At 33.2% G+C, this 18875-nt stretch overlaps 2 protein-coding genes across 3 annotated transcripts; one reads left to right on the top strand and one right to left on the bottom strand.

The window, feature by feature from the left end:
• The first annotated feature begins 211 nt into the window (after positions 1-211).
• On the top strand, positions 212-1771 carry LOC129876006 (endochitinase 4-like). The gene is made up of 3 exons (XM_055951286.1): positions 212-690; positions 798-951; positions 1211-1771. Exons 1-3 carry the CDS (start codon positions 249-251, stop codon positions 1602-1604), a joined length of 990 nt encoding a protein of 329 aa, XP_055807261.1. The 5' UTR covers positions 212-248; the 3' UTR covers positions 1605-1771.
• A 499-nt stretch (positions 1772-2270) lies between these two features.
• Positions 2271-15910, bottom strand: LOC129876004 (uncharacterized). Of its 2 annotated transcripts, none has more exons than XM_055951284.1 (14): positions 15598-15910; positions 15342-15453; positions 15150-15262; positions 14989-15067; positions 14645-14840; positions 12338-12413; positions 12141-12227; positions 4819-4899; positions 4689-4721; positions 4521-4574; positions 4386-4427; positions 4199-4277; positions 3826-3896; positions 2271-2667 (listed from the first exon to the last, which is right to left on the bottom strand). In XM_055951284.1, the coding sequence occupies exons 1-14, from the start codon at positions 15760-15762 to the stop codon at positions 2575-2577; spliced, it is 1281 nt and encodes a 426-aa protein (XP_055807259.1). In that variant the 5' UTR covers positions 15763-15910; the 3' UTR covers positions 2271-2574. The 2 variants fall into 2 exon arrangements, with proteins under 2 accessions (XP_055807259.1, XP_055807258.1); XM_055951283.1 differs by having other exon boundaries at positions 14645-14844; positions 14945-15067; positions 15598-15898.
• Positions 15911-18875: the final 2965 nt, after the last annotated feature.

The raw sequence follows: 18875 nt of genomic DNA on the forward strand, positions 1-18875 counted from the left end.
AGCAGCCGCCACTCATTTATTTATTATTTCGTCTAATAGCCGCCAGTTAGTACACGTTGCCTGGATAACACAGAAGACTATGAGAATGGTGCCTTTGTTTATTCAATATTTGATTTGTGACTAATTAAAAGTCACCCCTCACAACCACTAATAGAAAAATCCAACAGTGTCCATCACCCTCCGTACCTATAAATACCTTTCACTTTACCACTTATTTCCCATCACCTTCAATTACTACAACACACAAAATGAGGCTTAGTGAATTCACAATATTTTCATTACTATTTTCTCTACTTTTGCTGACTGCCTCGGCTGAACAATGTGGTAAGCAGGCGGGAGGTGCGGGTTGTGCCTCGGGACTCTGTTGTAGCAACTTTGGCTGGTGTGGTAACACAAATGACTATTGTGGTGATGGCAAATGTCAAAGCCAGTGTCCTTCTGGCCCTTCTCCGAAACCACCTACCCCTGGCCCCGGTGGGGACCTTGGAAGTGTCATCTCAAATTCCATGTTTGATCAGATGCTTAAGCATCGCAACGATAATGCCTGCCAAGGAAAGGGTAATTTCTATAGCTACAATGCCTTCATCAATGCTGCCAGGTCTTTTCGTGGCTTTGGCACTACTGGTGATACCACTGCTCGAAAAAGGGAAATTGCTGCTTTCTTTGCCCAAACCTCCCATGAAACTACTGGTACGTCGACTGATTCAACTTTTAAATTGAACCATTACAATTATGTATATGGATCTGAAAATACATAATATTTGTTGAAGTTTTAGTAATAATAATTGATTATATAGGAGGATGGCCTACAGCACCAGATGGACCATACGCATGGGGTTACTGTTTCCTTAGAGAACAAGGTAGCCCGGGTGACTACTGTACGCCAAGTAGTCAATGGCCTTGTGCTCCTGGAAGGAAATATTTCGGACGAGGCCCCATCCAAATTTCACAGTAAGCTTACCGTAATTTTAGCATAGAGTCATGGCATTATATTGCAAATAACTATTCATAAAGATGAGATGCTTGAAAGTTAAGAAGTTTTCTATAGCAGAAAGGTGTCTTTTTTAAGTAGACTACAAAGGAAAGAATTTTAAAAAATTGAAGCAGGAGTAGTAGTATTTTCAGAGTTCGAACAAAACAAAAGAAGGGGAGTTATTTGTTATGAACTTGTAGGGTCTAATTACGTGTATTTTGACATTAATTAACATAGCAACTACAACTACGGGCCATGTGGAAGAGCCATCGGAGTGGACCTTTTAAACAATCCTGATTTAGTAGCCACAGATCCAGTTATCTCATTCAAGTCAGCCATCTGGTTCTGGATGACCCCTCAATCACCAAAGCCTTCTTGCCACGATGTCATCACCGGGAGATGGAAACCATCCGGCTCTGATCAAGCAGCTAATCGCCTCCCTGGATTTGGTGTCATCACTAACATCATCAATGGTGGTCTGGAATGTGGTCACGGGAATGATAACAGGGTCCAGGATCGAATTGGGTTTTACAAGAGGTATTGTGGAATTCTTGGAGTTAGTCCAGGTGGCAATCTTGATTGCGGCAACCAGAGGCCTTTTGGGAACGGACTCTTAGTCGATACTATGTAACAACTTCATCATCTGTTTGTTGTATTCTCTTGCAACAATCCAGGGCCCAGCTATAAATAAATCTACTTATGTAATTGTGTTGTAATCTGATGGGACCACTACTTATAATCGCTTTTCATTTTAATAAACAGAGACTTTGTCCACGATAGTGGATGGTTCTACTTCTACAGTTGTGACAGGTAGCTAGTTCAATTCGAAACTTAGAAAACGATTTGAGTTGTTATTTATTATCAATCAATGCTACTGAGTAGAATTATCTAAAATCATCTTCCAAGTAACCCGATTATATAAATATCGTTTACAACTTAGCACACACCTCTTCTACTCCTCCACTTTCTACTCTCGTCTTTCTTTGTTTTTAAATGGTGTTTATGTGAGTACGTAAAGAACTTTTGGATTGAAATTGGTGAAGGTGTACTGGATGATTTAGATGCGATATCTTGCTGTTTTAGCTTGTATACGCAGTTGCATCTCTTTTGATTTACAAGTGATTCTACATGTGATGTACAGTATAGCAGTGACATTTTTCAGCTCATTTTAGCTCTAAGTTTTACCTCCAGACTAATACAAATCAACTCCAATCTTCCATAAAATTTGTATATAACCTAGACTTAGGTGTTTCCAATTAAAGCCGACCACAACTAACAAAAAATACTAAGATTTTGATTTTGAATTGAAATTTCAAATGAGTCTTTAATGTGGTTCTTCAAAATTTTCTTCAATCATTCACCAAACCAGAGGATCTTGACATTGAAGGTTCATTAATTAAAGACCTTTACAAAAGAAGAAAACACTAACTTCCTTTGAGATAAGCCTTTAATTAATTGCACGCATTCAACGTTAATCTCAGTCATTTGATGAGACAATTTCTCTTCTAATTTTTGTGAGATTTAAGTGAATGAAGACCTTCCTAGCGGATACATAATTTTCTTAATTAGTTGAAAGAAAAAACAACTTTGAACCTCAAAATTTAGGCATCCAAACTGCAGCCACCGTCTCTGATTTTAAGTCTTGAATTATGGGGACCAAACTGTATCATCATACTAGGGATTAAAGCTATCAACTGCAAAAGATATACATGGAAAATCACTGTTAAGGTTGTGCAATTGCTTCATCATATACTACAGCACTTCTTGCTGCGGTTAGGTTACAAATAGGAAAATAAAAAGAAAGGTATATCAGATAGAAAATGGAATTTCGGGCTAATTCAACTCCAAAAATAACTCATAAAATAAGTACCCAAAATCCTATAAGAAGATTAAGTCCCACATCCCATTACTGACGTGGGACTCAACAACCCCCGACCCCTCCCCATAAGCAGACCTGTCAACTAGAGCATGAATAATATAATATGAAAAACAAATATTAGATAAATCAATTTGGGATGGATTCAACTATAATACAATAGGTAAAAAACTAAAAATTAGGCCCAAGTAAAACTCGAAAGCTTGCTCATAATGAGAATTACCAGACCAAATAAAGGACCCCTTCCTTTTTCCATTGTACTAAAAATTTATCCGCATATAATATTTACACCTAACTAATAGTAGCATAACATGTTGGAAAAATAATCTATTTCAAAAGATTTGCTATTAACCAAAGTGGTGGTCATTTACACTTATTCCCTATGACCAATGTGTCATCCCATTTTTTTAATCAAATTAAATCAAGTGTATTATTCTTTTCCAATGTCATGACACATTGCCCCCCATTTGTTCTTCCTTTCCAAATACTTCACTGCCTCTGACCCCTATAAATTGGATAATTATGTCTTCATAAGACATACCAATTGTTGAGTACTCAGTTATCTCAAAATAGCTCACTTTGGCTTGTTGGTTTTGTGCAATTTAATTTTCTTGTTCGGTCATCTTAGAAAAAAGACTTGTTTAATTTTGGAGATGCATTTCACCTTGTTGAAATAATTTTTTAGGATGCCTAGGACAACTCAAGCATTATTTGTACTTGGTTATCTATAAGTAATACATTTGTTGTTGTACTTTCCCTTGTTTCCCAACATAACATGTCTCTTTTGGATACTTAAAATTATAGTTAACTAATGTGTATTATTACTTCATTTATTACTTAACCATGGTAAAAATACAAGGGTCGTATGTAAACGCCTATGGGAATATTTTTTTTTTACCAATAACGTGTGGCTTCGAAGTTTGAATTTAGGCTCTTTATTTGTTTATCTATCAAAATTCTTTAGTATAGTGCTTACCCAAGCAAGGCCGACGCAGAACAAGTTGAATCCAGGATAATTGAATGGAGCCCTCTCAGATAAAAATAGATCTACATACAAGGAAAGAAAATACAGTTAATTTGACATTCAGATCCTACAAAGCCAGTGTGCTATTGCCTATATTTAGTGGCGGATCCAAGATTTTCACTAAGGGGTTTCGAAAATAAAAATGTAGTGTATAAGATTTGAATTTTGAACCCTGTTAACCATTAAGTCAAACATCTAATCTTATGTTCAAGATGTTCAAATTCTATATATACAAAAAAAATTTGAATAACTTACATATACAGTGTAAGTTTTCACCGAGTCACACAAAGTTTGAGCATGAAAAATATTTGAAGTTTCAACTTACCTGTTAGAGGGGTATATATTAATGGAGAAAGAATATTGCCAAATGAGCTTATTCCTGCTATGCACCCTTGAGCAATTCCCTATTACATTAACAGAGAATTAATATAGACCTCTTGAGAAAATACTGATCCAACACATAAGTAAGAAAAAAAATAACGTAGAAGATCAGCAACATCTAAATTGTTCACCTGTTCATTTTGTCCAACTTGTTTTGAAACAATGCTTTGTAACTACATTTCATAAACACTTTATCAGATCTAATGATCATCACAACTAACAAGTATTTATCTTCCTACAAGCATTATATAACAAAGAAAACTCACAGCAGGTCTTGTTAGGAAGCCAATGATAGACAAGAAACTAGCAACATAAGGAACCTGAGACGACCAATGAAATATATTCAGGAAATAGAAACATCATTATCTTGAAATTTGAAATATACTAAAGAATAATCAGATAATGTGTTCATCTGTTTGAAAGATTAAGCTTACCCAGACTGCCCATGCAATGCTAACAATTAGCATCTGTAGAATATTAAGAATTAACTCAATAAGTTATATTACAAGTACATACAGAAAGACAAAGATGGGGGGAAATAGAGAAGTTTAAAGAAGCACATACATTTAAAAATCCAGTGAAGAGGGATAAACAGAGAATTGCCTCCTCTGCTGTAATAGGAGCCAACCAAGGCATCAAGAATAACTGCATCAAAATATAACAAGAGGTAACACTTGGAGCAGTACTAAACAATAACAACATACCAGAGTGATTTCACAAGTACGATTTTTTCTTGTTTTCTCTGCTTTTGGTGACTGAAAGTTAGCACACTATGTTTTGAGTAGTTCAAAATATGAAGTATGAATTTGGTTGGTATTAGTTGTTAATTTCCATTTCCTGTAGGGTCTATTTGGAAAGTCACCCGATAATTGGAATTGGTGTAATTACTAGAGTAATAATTACCAGCCTAGTAATTACACAACTTAATAATTATGATGTTTATTTGTTTGTCAGAATGTAATTACATGGTAATTTCAAGTGTACTGTTTGGTTGCACAAGTGTAATCATCATAATGTTATACTAAGTTTAAAAATAAAAGTTAATTATCTAAAATTAAAAATTTATATTAGACAAATAAGAACATTCATAAATGATATTAAATTAAATATTTAACATATATATTGTCTTTTAAAAATATATTAATTAATAAACATATGTTCTTAACTAATGTTATAAAAAATAATTGATTTATATTTTTCAAATTAGTATATTTTAATTAAATTAATCACTATAAAAGTACAAAATTTCTATGAACATCATGAAATGCATGTTTGTCAAAAAGATTAATATTATAAATATAACGTCATGAGATTATTAAATATTTGACAAAAAGATAATCTATCAAGTCTAACTAGAAAAACAAAACTTGCAATGTGAAATATCGAGTCAATACTCCTAAAACAAATGAAATTGAAAATAGAACATAAATTCTAAATTCAAAACAAAAATTTAACATAATACTGTGAGGTCAAATTTCAACATAACCTACATAATATGATTTAAAAGAAAAGGAACATGTAAGTCCATAACCTTATTCAACAATGAATTCTACTTTAATTTAAAAATGAGAATACTAACAAAATTATGCTAATGAAAAAAAAAAACATAAAATAAATAAAAGATAAATAATACGAAAAATTGCATAGAATTACATGAAGTAAAGGTGAAAATGAGAAGGAAATGAAATATAAATAATAAAAATAACAAACAATTCACAGTCTCCCCCTGTGAATTGGACAGCATAATTATCCTTACTAATTACACTCAATTACCTGCTGAACAAGTAATTAGGTGACCAATCAAACATGCCTGACAATATAATTACACTCAATTACACCAAATACAATTACCAAGATAACTTTCGGAACAGGCCCTTAGTGAATAAACCCATCACATTTCTTCATGATTTAAGCACTGCACCTCTATGAGAATTGTCATGTTTGGAAGTTCTATTACTCAACATTTTTAATGCAGTGACTTCGTGTAATTTTCCATATCATTTATTTAAATTAGTGATTTAAATTTGAATATATTGATTTTTACGTATCTTCTTTATAATGCATGTGAAACCCGATGAATCCAATGTGGACTCCATTTTTGCCCTGCATCATCTCGTTGGACCAAATTAAAGGCCTAATATTATCAAGTCACCCTCAATCTTTGCAGTGAAAGGGAAGCGAATATACAAGTCCCGGAAACTGTTAAGTCCCTTATTATAATTTAATAAAAATAATAGTATTTTGAGGATCATTCTTGTTCTCAAACTCATTGTATCATGTATCCAATTGATGGAGGCCCCTCATATGATATAATAGAGTAGTGTCATGTTTACATAGTGTTAAGTCTCTTACTATAAATTTAATTTATTTATTATCTTTTTAGCCAAATAATATGCTTTGAGAACAATTGCTTGTTCTCATACTCATGATTAGATCATAAGTCTAATTGTTAGAGGCTTTCATATAATATAAGAGATGATTAGTTTAAATATTGTTAAGTTCCTTATTATAATTTAAGTAATTGATTGATTTTTGGCCAAATATTAGTCTAGTTGTTGTAAAATAATGGAATAAGGTATGGATGTCCAATCACCTTTTCCCCTACCCAATTATTTAGGTGTGGATGTCCATGGGACCCACTAACTTTTTCCCTACCCAATTACTTACCTTACTTTGGTTCTTTGGATAAATAGTCATGCATTCTTAGCAATGGGATACACAGAAAATATAATAGCTACATTGAATAATAGCATATAGTTATCTCTCTCTTTCTGATTATTAATTTTAGTTTATCTCTCTTCTCATTTATTTTATAATACGTTATCAGCACGAAACTCCGTTATCTTGAACTATTTAAAACAGGTAAAGAGGGATTGGTCATTCTTCCATAGGCACATCATGATTGGTTCAATTTGAGGTTACTAAATTTTAAAAGTATAACTGAATATAATTCTTCCCAGGGTTATGAAAGGTGAGCACCTCTCGCCTTTGACGAGATGGCGAGGCGAGGCGATGGCCCGTCGCCATTTCTCCTCTAGGCGAGGTGAGATTCAATAGGTGATGAGAGGCGACATGGCGAGGCGATGGTGAGAAAGGCACGCCTTTCGATTTTTTTTAAAAAAAAGAACTGTCGTATTAATTAAAAGAAAATTATAGGGGTTTTTTGGCTGCACAAGTCGCGCATCAGTTCCTCTCCTCTTGCTCAAGTTGTCTTTCTTCTTCAGCGATTTCTCAAGTCTCAACAGGTATGTTCTTCTTTCAGTTCTTTATTTTTCTTCTTCTTCTTTCTTCTTCAGTTCTTCTTCTTCTTCTCTTCTTCTTCTTCTCGTTTTTCCTTCTTCTTCTTCTATTCTTCTTCTTTTCGTTTTTTCTTGTTCTTTTATTCTTCTTCTTTTCGTTTTTTCTTCTTCTTCTTCTCTTCGCATCAGTTCGTCGCCTCTGCCTCTGTTTTTCTCGTCTCTATTTTTTTTGGGGGGGGGGACTGAGTTTTGAGTCACTGTTGTGACTGCTGCATTCTACCAACATTTTTAAAAAATATTAATTTTTCTCTATTTATTTCTCTCATAATCAATTTAGTTTTACACTAATTAACATAGTATTTATTTGTTCATAAATAGTTATTTCAATGGCGTCCAATGCTAACATAAAGAAGGACATTGGATGGAATTATGGTATCCAAGGACCAACAAAAGATTCGGTAATATGTATGTTTTGCAAAGTTACTTATAATGGTGGTATTACTCGACACAAGCAACATTTGATGGGTGGAAATAGAAATGCTAAACAATGTCCAAAATGTCCGCCGGAGGTTAGAGAAGAAATAAGAGCTTATGTAGAAAATAAAATCGCTAGAAATTTGAGATTTCAGATGAGGCAGCAAGAAGAACATATTGGACAGCATATACGTATAAACGATAAAGGTATGTAAAGTTAACATTTTCTTCGTTTGGCATGATCCATATGAAACGAACGGATGACGTATGCTTAAATTCCAAAGAAACTCTTATTCGTAGATACACTCGGATGGCTAATGTTCTTGATTTTCAGAATTTATATTGTTATGTCTTGACTCATGTGTATGATTTCAGTCATCCTAATTGGTATAACTCATGTTGTGGTATAATTCATATTTTAGTATAATCCATAATTGGTGTGATTCATAATGACAATGGAAGAGTACTCGGAATGTCTATTGTCTTGGTTTTCAAATGATGGACTGTTTTGCTTATTCCATTAATTCTCCGATAATGATCAAATTACACAAGGTTGCTAATGATACCCTATTCGTGCATATTGTTATGGTATTATTCACCGAGTCCTACGATAGGCCGGGTATGTTATCATGTATGGATTCCACTACATTATTCACCGAGTCCTTTACTAGAGGGCCGAGTACGTGATATGATAATATGATGTTATGATGATATGACGATATGATTATGGCACCAAGTCTCATAATGGGTTGGGTACGGTATCAGTGTACACTACTCTATTCACCGAGTCCCTTGTTAAAGGGGTCGGGTATGGTATATATATACATATGACGATATATTGATATAATTGTGACACCGAGTCCCATAACGGGCCGGGTACGATATATGATAATGATATGCATGTCTTCATTTTATAAGACACAGGTACAGTGATTTATTGATTATGATACTTGGCTCCTGAATCTTTATTTCAGATGTGATCTCCTTTACGGTATTCTATGCTTTATATGCTCGGTACATATTTCGTACTGACCTCCTCTCTTCGGGGAGGCTGCATTTCATTCCCGCAGGTACAGATAATCGTTTTGGGAATTCGCCAGCTTAGGATTTCCACTCAGCTGATTTGGAGTGCTCCATCGTTCCGGAGCATAGACTTTTGGTACCAATCTATTAATGTATATATTGTTTATTTAGGGGTACGACGGGGCCCTGTCTCGTCATATGCTATTGTTAATACTCTTAGAGGTCTGTAGACACGTGTGGGTTTTATATAGATGTTGTCCGATTGTATTGGTATGACTTATGTTTTGGAACGTTTCCATTCGTAGTAATAGCCTTGTCGGCTTACGCAATATGCTATTTTATCTTTTGACAATTGTGACAGTTTTGAGATGACGCCCTGTCCGTATAAATTTCACGTCATATGGGTGTTGATCGATTATAAGAGCGTACGTGTATATGGGTGACCAATTCGGACACCAGTCACGGCCTACGGGGTTGGGTCGTGAAAATATCCTTCTTTCAATTTTTTTCACAATATAAGAGGGTCTTTAATTGTGAGGTATTGCATTTTCAACCCCTCGTCAAAATGGTGACGGAGAAATATCATAGCTTTGGCATTATTTTGGCTAGATGCCTGGTTATTATCTTTGATGGTGTTTATTAGACCAATCGAATTCGGTGGATTTCAGCATTTAGAGCTCATGATGAGTAGCATTTGCCCGATATATCCAAGGCAACAAATTTAAGTTTAGAAATATTAGATATTTTTAAAAAATAAAATTCTTACCCTCGTTACCTGTTTAAATTAGCTGAAGATAACGGAGTCTCGTGCTGATAACGTGTTATAAAATAAATGAGAAGATAGACAAACTAAAATTAATAATTAGAAAGAGAGAGAGAACTATATACTATTATTCAATGTAGCTATTATATTTTCTGGGTATTCCATTGCTAAAAATGCATGGCTATTTATATTCAAAGAACCAAATTAAGGTAAGTAATTGGTTAGGGAAAAAGGTGAGTGGGTCTCATGGACATCCACACCTAAGTAATTAGGTAGGGGAAAAGGTGAGTGAACATACCTTATTCCATTATTTTACAACACTCCCCCATAGATATTCATGTAAAAAAAGATTCTAGTGAAAGAACAATATATATATAGTTATTCCTAATATGCATTGCTTGCTGTCTCATTAAAAATCTTGATAGCTACTTGTGTTGATTACCACTTGTTTTTCAGTACATCACTGCATCAAATGAACCCTGAATACCTGGTAGATTAGTTGGTCCAACACCCAACACTCTTGCATTTGCCACAACTGACTTTTGACTTTCATCTTAGAATCATGGAGTATGCCTGATTCACACTAGGGACTAGATTCATCATAAGAATTTGACTCTTAGCTTGCAAATATGAGTAATTCAAACCCATGAAAATCTAAAATAGCTTCAACTTTTGAAGGTGTAGGATATATTCTATTGATCCATCACAAGAACAGCCAATAGCTGGGACTAGAGCTTCAAACTCTTCCCACAACCCTTTAAGCTTAGAGTAATACATTGACACACAACTAGTGCCTTGACTCAATGTGGCAATTTCCTTATGAAGGTTAAAGGTTCTTGACCCATTCATCTTATTAAACCTTTCATACAAATCATCCCACGCCACCTTAGCATTTGAGACATACATAATACCTCCGAGAAGACTTTTGGACACAACATTTCATGATCCAAGATAAGACTATGGCATTTTCTCTTTCTCAATTACACCCTAACTCCAGAAAATCCTCTTTCTTGCACGACGCATTAACCATCCCCAATTTGTTTCCACCTAGCAATACAATCTTCATTGATCTATACCAGACATAATAGTTTTCAACTCCAGTTAACTGAAATGAAATAATCTGAACTTTACTTACATCAGAAGCATGAAGAAATATAGGATGATTGTGATCAATTCTAGTGATGGAACCAGCATTGTTTCCAGAGTTTTCAAGCTGAGAATCGGCGGAATTTGAAGTCATTCTTGAACCAATTTCGAAGATGTTAACAAGCACCTTAATCTGTACTCTTGATATTTGTGGAATAACAAGAATCAAGCCAAGAATATCTTGCTTGATAGCTCTGATACCATATCGTTTATGAACCTTTAGAGGGTAAGAATGTGAACTCTTAATGAACTCTAAGGGGTCTTTTGGTGTAAGGAACAAACATAAATAGTCCTGGGATAAAAAATAGTCCTGGGATAAAAAATAATTCAGAGATAAAATTTTGGTGTCTTGTTGGATTGGCAAGTTTGGAATAACTTATCCACCATTTATACCATAATGAAGTGATAAGTTATCCCATATACATGGTGGGATAAGTTATCCCACCTTATCCCAGGATAACTAATCCCACAATAATTAATCCTGGATAACTTATTCCCAACAAAACGACCCCTAAGAAGATTGATAAGAGGGAGAAGAAGAAGAAGAAGAAAATTAAAAAAGAGAAGAAGATTAACAGAGAGAATTAGTAATTGAGAAGATAATATCTCATTCCTTGTGTTATTCAATCAAAGAGATACATTGATATATATACATGAGCTTGTTAACTGTCTTATAACTAACTTTAGGAAAGTAACTAACGTTGTGAAGTAGTTAGGCACTAACTGCCTTAACTAACTAGTTTGATTATTGGTATTAACAATAACAATGGCTGGATTGAATAACAACAACTGAAAGCTAAGAATAACAATGGCTGAGTAATCTGAATTTTTGGCCTGAAAGGGAGAAATCGGGAGATTTTAGAGGGAAGAAAATTATTTTTAATTCTAAATCGGCTAATTAAAAGTTTGAGGATGGGAGGACGTCCTATTTTGTATTTTTCAAGACTTTGGGACTAGGATATAAGTCTGTTAAGACTTTGATGGTAGGACTATTTTGTATTTTTTAAGATTTTGGTGGCTGGGACTAGGCTTGAGATTTTTTATTTTTTTTTTTAACTTGAGATACTGACATCATAAATGGTGTCCATTTCACCAATAAATCCAAACTTGTATCTAAATGGCAAATTGAGTTTTCAAAGTGGTTTTTTATCCAACACACTCAGTGCTCATTTTAAATTCAGCTTATAATAGTTGCACTATGTATACTATTCTGTAAATAGAAGTCAAACTTGAAAACGAACCTGGCCAATTGCTGCTCCACTGTAGCCAATAAGCATTAAAACAGCAAAGTTGTCTTTGTTGTATTGAAGTCGAGCCTTTAAGAAGTACTACAAAATATATATAGTGGAACAATAAAACTACATAAGCTATGAGCCTATGAGATTATCATGACTTATACTTGCAATTGACATTTCAAGGGAACTATAGAATTGTGTACCAAAAATGGAGTTTGTTGTCCACCTTCTCCTAGACCATTCAAGAAAGCAATGACTGCTGCTAGCGAAAGCGTCACGCTGCATACAACAACAACAAAAAAAAAGAATAAGATGATGATGATATGATTAGAACTTGTAATTAATATTTGCAATTACGACTATGATTAAAGCAAACCCCAGAAGATGCAAATAAAACTCAAGCTTTTCAATTGTTGGTAAAGTACACAAATTTAATTATAATTAACATGGAATGTACAAACGATGCACATTCACAAATAGCCCGTATGAAGTTGAGATCGTTTCAACCTTCAATTAAGCACTACTTCTATGATATTTTTGTACATGAAATATTAAAATAAAATGAAGAATCAAAAATACCAAAACACTCGAGTTTGATTGATCAGGACCACAAAAAAAAAGAGATAATAGCTAAATGCCCTCCTAACTTATTATCGAATTTTTAACTACACACTTATATTTTACGGGGGTCCTATTACACCCCTGAACTATTCTTAAGTGATGAGTTGGCACACAGAGAGAGCATTTTATTCTCTTTGAGAGAGTGAGAAGCAAAAAACATGTAAAAAGTATTTTTATTACATTTCTGTTATAATTAAATAATCTTATTTTATTTTTTCTATTATAATTTATTTCATTTAAACAAAATGACCTCCCTTTTAATGGAGATAATTACTTTTCCTCACCCACTTTCATGGTGAAGATGAAACAACAGTCAAAATACTTTCATCTCCAATGGATTGACTATGTCGGTGATGGCGGGGAAATAATCGACTCAGAAAAGGAAACCACGAGACTGAGAAGATAAATTTGTCAGCAACTTTTTCATCTTAGTTTACTTCACTTTCTGCGGTTACATATATACAAATCAATCTTTCAAGTTGTCCAAAAATAAACATTAGATCTGTAACTTTATTTACACACAATTTATAATCAGAAAAGAAATAAAATAAACCCAATTTCTTGTTCATCCTTTTTTCGTCAACCCATTTGATGAATTTGTATTTTCAGCAAAATCGATTAATGATTTTTGTTCAAATTCATCATTAGAAGAAGATTCTTGATAAGATTTTTCAAAAATCTGGCCCTTTTTGACATTTTTAGCTATCACTAGAAGAAGCTTTGATATTATTTTAATGGTGAAAAGATAGTGGAAGGTGATGAACAGAAAAGAATGAGGAAGAAAGTAAATAAAAAACAAATTTAAATATAAAATACGCATTTTAAATATGGGTTGGTGCGTGTATTTCACCACACAACAAATCTGGGTATTGCAGTTTAGGGTGCAATTAATTCCATTTTGAAATAGTTTATGGGGGTAATAGGACCCCCGTGAAGTATAAGTGTGTAGTTGAAAATCTGGTAATAGGTTAGGGGGACATTTGGCTATTTTCTCCAAAAACAAAAACCATGTTTTTAAGGAGCAACTGAAGCAAAAAGCTATAAATTTTTGCTTTTAAGCAGAAAATTAATTTTTTCAAAATAGAAATATTTTTATCATAAATGTATTTGTCAAACTATCCCTCATAATTTAGGAAAAATCCTTTTGGCCAAAAGGATTTGGCCCAAATTTGGTCAAAATGGTAAAAAGACCTATTCACACTATAAATTAGTTCTTTTTTGGACACTTTTACCCTTTCCTCCGAAAATTTAAATTATGCTTATCAATTTATTTATTACTCCCTCTATTCCATATTAACTGAATTTCTAGAGTTTTTTTCATTGTTCAAAATAGTTGAATTGTTCAAAGTTTAAGAGAAATGTTTGAATCTTTTTCCATGTTTTACTCTTTCCATTAATGAAGTTTTGTAATTTTCTAGGAGTTAAACTACACTACTTACAAAGTTATACTCTAATAAGGGACTATTTGTATTTATGATTTTATATTTAATTATTTTTATGAGGCTGATTAAACAAAAGAATAATAGAGAAAAATATGATTCAAATTTTATCCTTAAATGTTTTTCTTAATATGTATGCATTATCTTAGAAATTCATTTAATATGAAATAGTGAAAGTAACTATTGCCCAATATATGAGGAACCTTCCCAATACATGGGGAATGAACTAATTTTCAAATTCCCATAAACCCATAAATACATGCTTATTCCATGATTCTTTAAGTATGCCACAAAACTACCAAATATGTATAACATTACTTTTTTTCCTTCTTTTATATATTAAAAAATCTATAAAGAATACAACATTTGAATTGATAACTAGAAGATGGTAATCAATCGCTAGCAATAATTATTGTCAATCAACAGTTTATATGACGTTTGAAATCTTACCTACTCCTCAGCAAGCAGAAAATATCCTTGAGTGGTAGGACTTTCTTAAAGCTCTGTGACACACTCTTTGATTGAGAACATTCTGCACCATTATCGATCAATATGGGTTGATTTAGAGGATCATTGTCAATACGGCCGCTCGTCTCCTTTACAAATATTCTCATGTATATTGTTGCAACCATTGAAGAAATGGCTGCTACCTAATGAAAACGAACAGAACTAAGCAAAACAAATATAACAAGTAAAAAAGAAAATGCTAAGAGCAATTGCAAGGGAAAAAGGTTAAAGAGAAAACGGGACCAGAAAGATCTGAGCAGTGGAGAGGAAACGAGCAGCCATGGTACCCAAGAGAGATGCAGCAGAGCCTATGCCGGCAACAAATCCAATTGCAGAAACACGTTTTTCTTCTGATATGTTAGCTGCCTAGAAAACTATTCGTTAGAAAAACAAAAAGGAAGAGGGAGGGCATATTGTATTATGAATTTGAATTAGGCTTAATAGTTACCGCATAAGCAATGGAGAGGCACTCAATTCCACTGTCACTGACCATGCCGGTGAAGGTCTTTACCGCATAGTAAGCATAGAAATAGTTTGTTGATCTTCCAGTTGCCAATATTACTGCAAAACTTTTTGTTACTTATCGTCCTATAGCGATTTGGGCCTTCTTCGATTGAGTTGACGGGAAGACAATTTTTACCTGACGGAATAATGGAGGCAGCCACCGGGACTGTGAGCAAAGTTTTTCTTCCGTAAACATCAGATAGATGTCCAAGCAATGGCAACATCATCATTGATCCCAGGCCTAAGATCTGAAATCAGCAGAGGCACCCTGGTAATCAGATAATGCATATCTAGTGTTTGTCAAAATGATTCACAAAGTTAGATCTGGATTCATATTTTTATTTCTTCTGTGTGTAGAAGGGAGGAAGAAAGAGACAAGTAGTGATACACACAGCTTGCTGAAAACCAGAGAGATAAATGGCAAGTGAGCACTCGTCTTGAGAAGGGCAGAGTGCGCCAACTGTGATATCAGTTATGGCAGGAGGGACCACATTCAACGCGAAGTTTGCAAGAAATACTGTAACAAACAGGTGCTTCAAGTCGCTCAATTTATTCATCTCCACTGTTCTTATTTTGGATTGAGAAGAGATGGAGATGTGAAGAAAGGAGAAGGCAAATACAAGTCCTGCTTTCCTTTGAAAACCAAGAAACAAGATATTTTAAATTTAGGCTGGGCAATGATTCCCAAAGAAAGCAGACAGTAGTGTTAGGATCGAAAATTAGGTAAGTCAGCAAAGCAAATCTTTAAAATACATGAGTAAAAAAAACAAAAGGAAATATATTAAAAAGACACAAACATTTAATATGGTGTTCGGCTAATCGATCTAAATTCACAAGAGGTATTGAGCAATCCACTATATAAAAGAGAGTACACTCTTTATAGAGAAATAATCTCACACAATTAACTCGGAATAAAAAAAGGTTCACACGAGTGCTAACATGTATCTTATATTTTCTCCCCCACACAAAACTCTCAAAATTCGTAGGACTACATTGTGAATGTTACGAAATTAGAAAGAATGAATCTTTATTTATCGAATTATAATTTTTTCTTATAAGAAAAAAAAACTAACCAAATATAAAGACTTTGTGTTTTTCTTTTTAAAAAAAATAAACTTAATTATGCTAGAAACTTCAAGGCAAACACCCAATAAGCAGTTGTTGTTTTCTTTTGAAAACCATGAACCAATGGTTCCAAAATCAGTGATATTTCAAATTAGACTGGCGCAAGGGCAAAGGGAGAGTGTACTTACGATTCGAACGAATTAAATAACTTTAAGTTAAAAATTTATGAAATACATTTTTTGTTGATTGCTTCACTCTCATAATAAAAAAATTCCTGAACCTACTTTGGACCTCTGATTCTTGTTTCTTTCGTAATTTTATTGGCATTATTCACGGCAGAAATCAGAGGGAATAATGTCCAAAGTAGCACAACCACTAAAACCAAAGATAAGAAAGTTATGTCCTGAGAAGCACGAATAGTACAATTCTTGATTTTATAAATGATGAAAGTGTAGGACTTGGTCTTTTACTTACCGATATTCCATAGCTATTAAGTGTCGTTTGGCCCCAAGTTTCTAAATATTTTTACAAAGTTATTTTTGAGAGAAATTTTGGTGAAATTTCATCATGTGTTTGGTCATAAATTTTTTTAATTTTTTGTGAAATTTCAAAAAAATATTATTTTGTACCTGTAGGTTTTAAAAATTATTTAAAATATCATAAGTTTGTGTTATTATTTTTTAATAAACATGTTCCATTAAAAAAAACCTTATAACATAATTGATAGCAATCAACAACAACAAAATAACAATATATGCAAGAACAATACATTAATCGAATTAAAAACAAATTATTTTTTCTCAATCTTGTCACTCAAACTATTCTTTTCCGAAAGAGGTAATAACAAACTATTCTTTTATAAAATCATTCCGCATTTTATGAACAATCTCTTCTTGGCAAACTTTCATTTCTAGATCAGATGACCGAGAAGACGAAGCAATATTGTTACTCTAAGTCAATTGTTCGTCATTTTCATCAACGATCATATCATCACTTTCATATTCAATAAATATTCCATCACTGTTTTGATTTTCACGCAAAATATTATGTAATACGGCACAAGAAACTACTATTTTTACTTGCATGTTTAAGTCATAGTTGTTCATGCCTTGTCGTAGTATTCTGAATCTACTTTTTCACACACCAAATGTTCTTTCAATTACATTACACAAAGAGACATATCTATAGTTAACTAGCTCTTTGTCATTTTTAGGCTCTTTTTCACTTCCCCTGTAGTCTTGCAAATGATATCGCACTCCTATACATGGAGCTAGAAATTCTTTTATTTTTTTAAGACCATGCCAACAACGGAATATTTCTCTCAAAAATTCAAAAAATGTAATTCAAATCATACTTATGCTTCTTCTTGATTTCTTCCTTTCTAAAATACTATCAAATATGAAATTACTAATTTATATATCATGTGGTGGAAAAGGAAAGTTAGCCGATGAGTCAAGAATTGCATTCTCAAGCACTTTACTATCATGGGCAGTGCCCTCCCAACCTGTTGCAACAAAAATGAACCTCATGTCAAAATTACATGCACATAAGACATTTTGTGAAGTATTTCCTTTGCGGTTACGATATGCCTATTGCCTATTTCTTGGGACCTCCCCTTGAATATATGTTTCATCAATTGCACCAATGTAGTCTTATAAAAAGGCAAATACAAATATCATCAATTGTAAATGAGCCCCATTAAAGAATATAAATTATAATTATTTTTAGAAATTAGTTGATATAAATGTTCGAAAAGTCATTTTACCTTAAACCAAGGCCAAAAATGATTGTTGTGTCGAATCTTTGGATGTACACCATGCATATTTTTTGAATAAACATATGTTGGCTCATTGACAGAAGTTTCATTAAAGAAGATCAGTAGACATTTTTTATAGATAAGTTTTATTTAAGAGGGATTAGTGGTATTGGTTGATCATCTTAATAGAGTAAGTTGGTAGATAAATATTTAATTGGAATTAATAAATAATTGGTGTTTTTATAAAATATAAACGTTTGGGGTTATTTTTAAATTTTTAAAACTTCCTCAATTCTAGTTTTTTTTAGAACTTGGGAACTTGGGAATTTTGCCAAATATATTTATCAAGTAATGACAAATTATATGAACAAACACAAATTTTCAAATATATTTTAAGTTTTCCCCAAAAACTACTTGGGCCAAACGCTCACTTAGCATTGATTAATTCAAGATTCCAATTTGTATGGTCCATTGAAGATGAAGGGACGCCCTATAAAATGTTTGTTCATTTTCGGACTCAAATCTAAAATCTCTAAAGCGAGGAGCACATTCATTCCATCATATTTTTTTATATTAATTGTTTGTCTTGCTACAAATATTTTCATACTTGTACACAATTTTAATTTTTTCTTTTTACTGTATTTCTTGTGCTAGTGTATCGTGCGCTCGTGGGGGAGCCCACGTTAATCCAACAAATAGAAAAACTTAGAAGCTTTCATAGTTCACCTTTAAAAAGCCCCTACATCTAACATGCACTTGGCTCATGATATATACATACATACACTTTTATATATATATATATATATATATATATAAAAGATTCGATTTATAAAAGGAATGAATCCACTT

The sequence above is a fragment of the Solanum dulcamara genome, chromosome 12 (genome assembly GCF_947179165.1).
Source record: "Solanum dulcamara chromosome 12, daSolDulc1.2, whole genome shotgun sequence".
NCBI classification, from domain to species: Eukaryota; Viridiplantae; Streptophyta; class Magnoliopsida; order Solanales; family Solanaceae; genus Solanum; species Solanum dulcamara.

Coding starts and splice junctions, on each gene's coding strand:
- LOC129876006 (XM_055951286.1), top strand. CDS start 249: ATGAGGCTTAGTGAATTCACAATATTTTCATTACTATTTTCTCTACTT. Junction 691..797: donor AACCTCCCATGAAACTACTG/GTACGTCGACTG, acceptor TTGATTATATAG/GAGGATGGCCTACAGCACCA. Junction 952..1,210: donor GGCCCCATCCAAATTTCACA/GTAAGCTTACCG, acceptor TAATTAACATAG/CAACTACAACTACGGGCCAT.
- LOC129876004 (XM_055951283.1), bottom strand. CDS start 15,762: ATGAATAAATTGAGCGACTTGAAGCACCTGTTTGTTACAGTATTTCTT. Junction 15,068..15,149: donor GCCTCTCCATTGCTTATGCG/GTAACTATTAAG, acceptor ATAGTTTTCTAG/GCAGCTAACATATCAGAAGA. Junction 12,414..14,644: donor TTCTGCTTGCTGAGGAGTAG/GTAAGATTTCAA, acceptor TGTTGTATGCAG/CGTGACGCTTTCGCTAGCAG.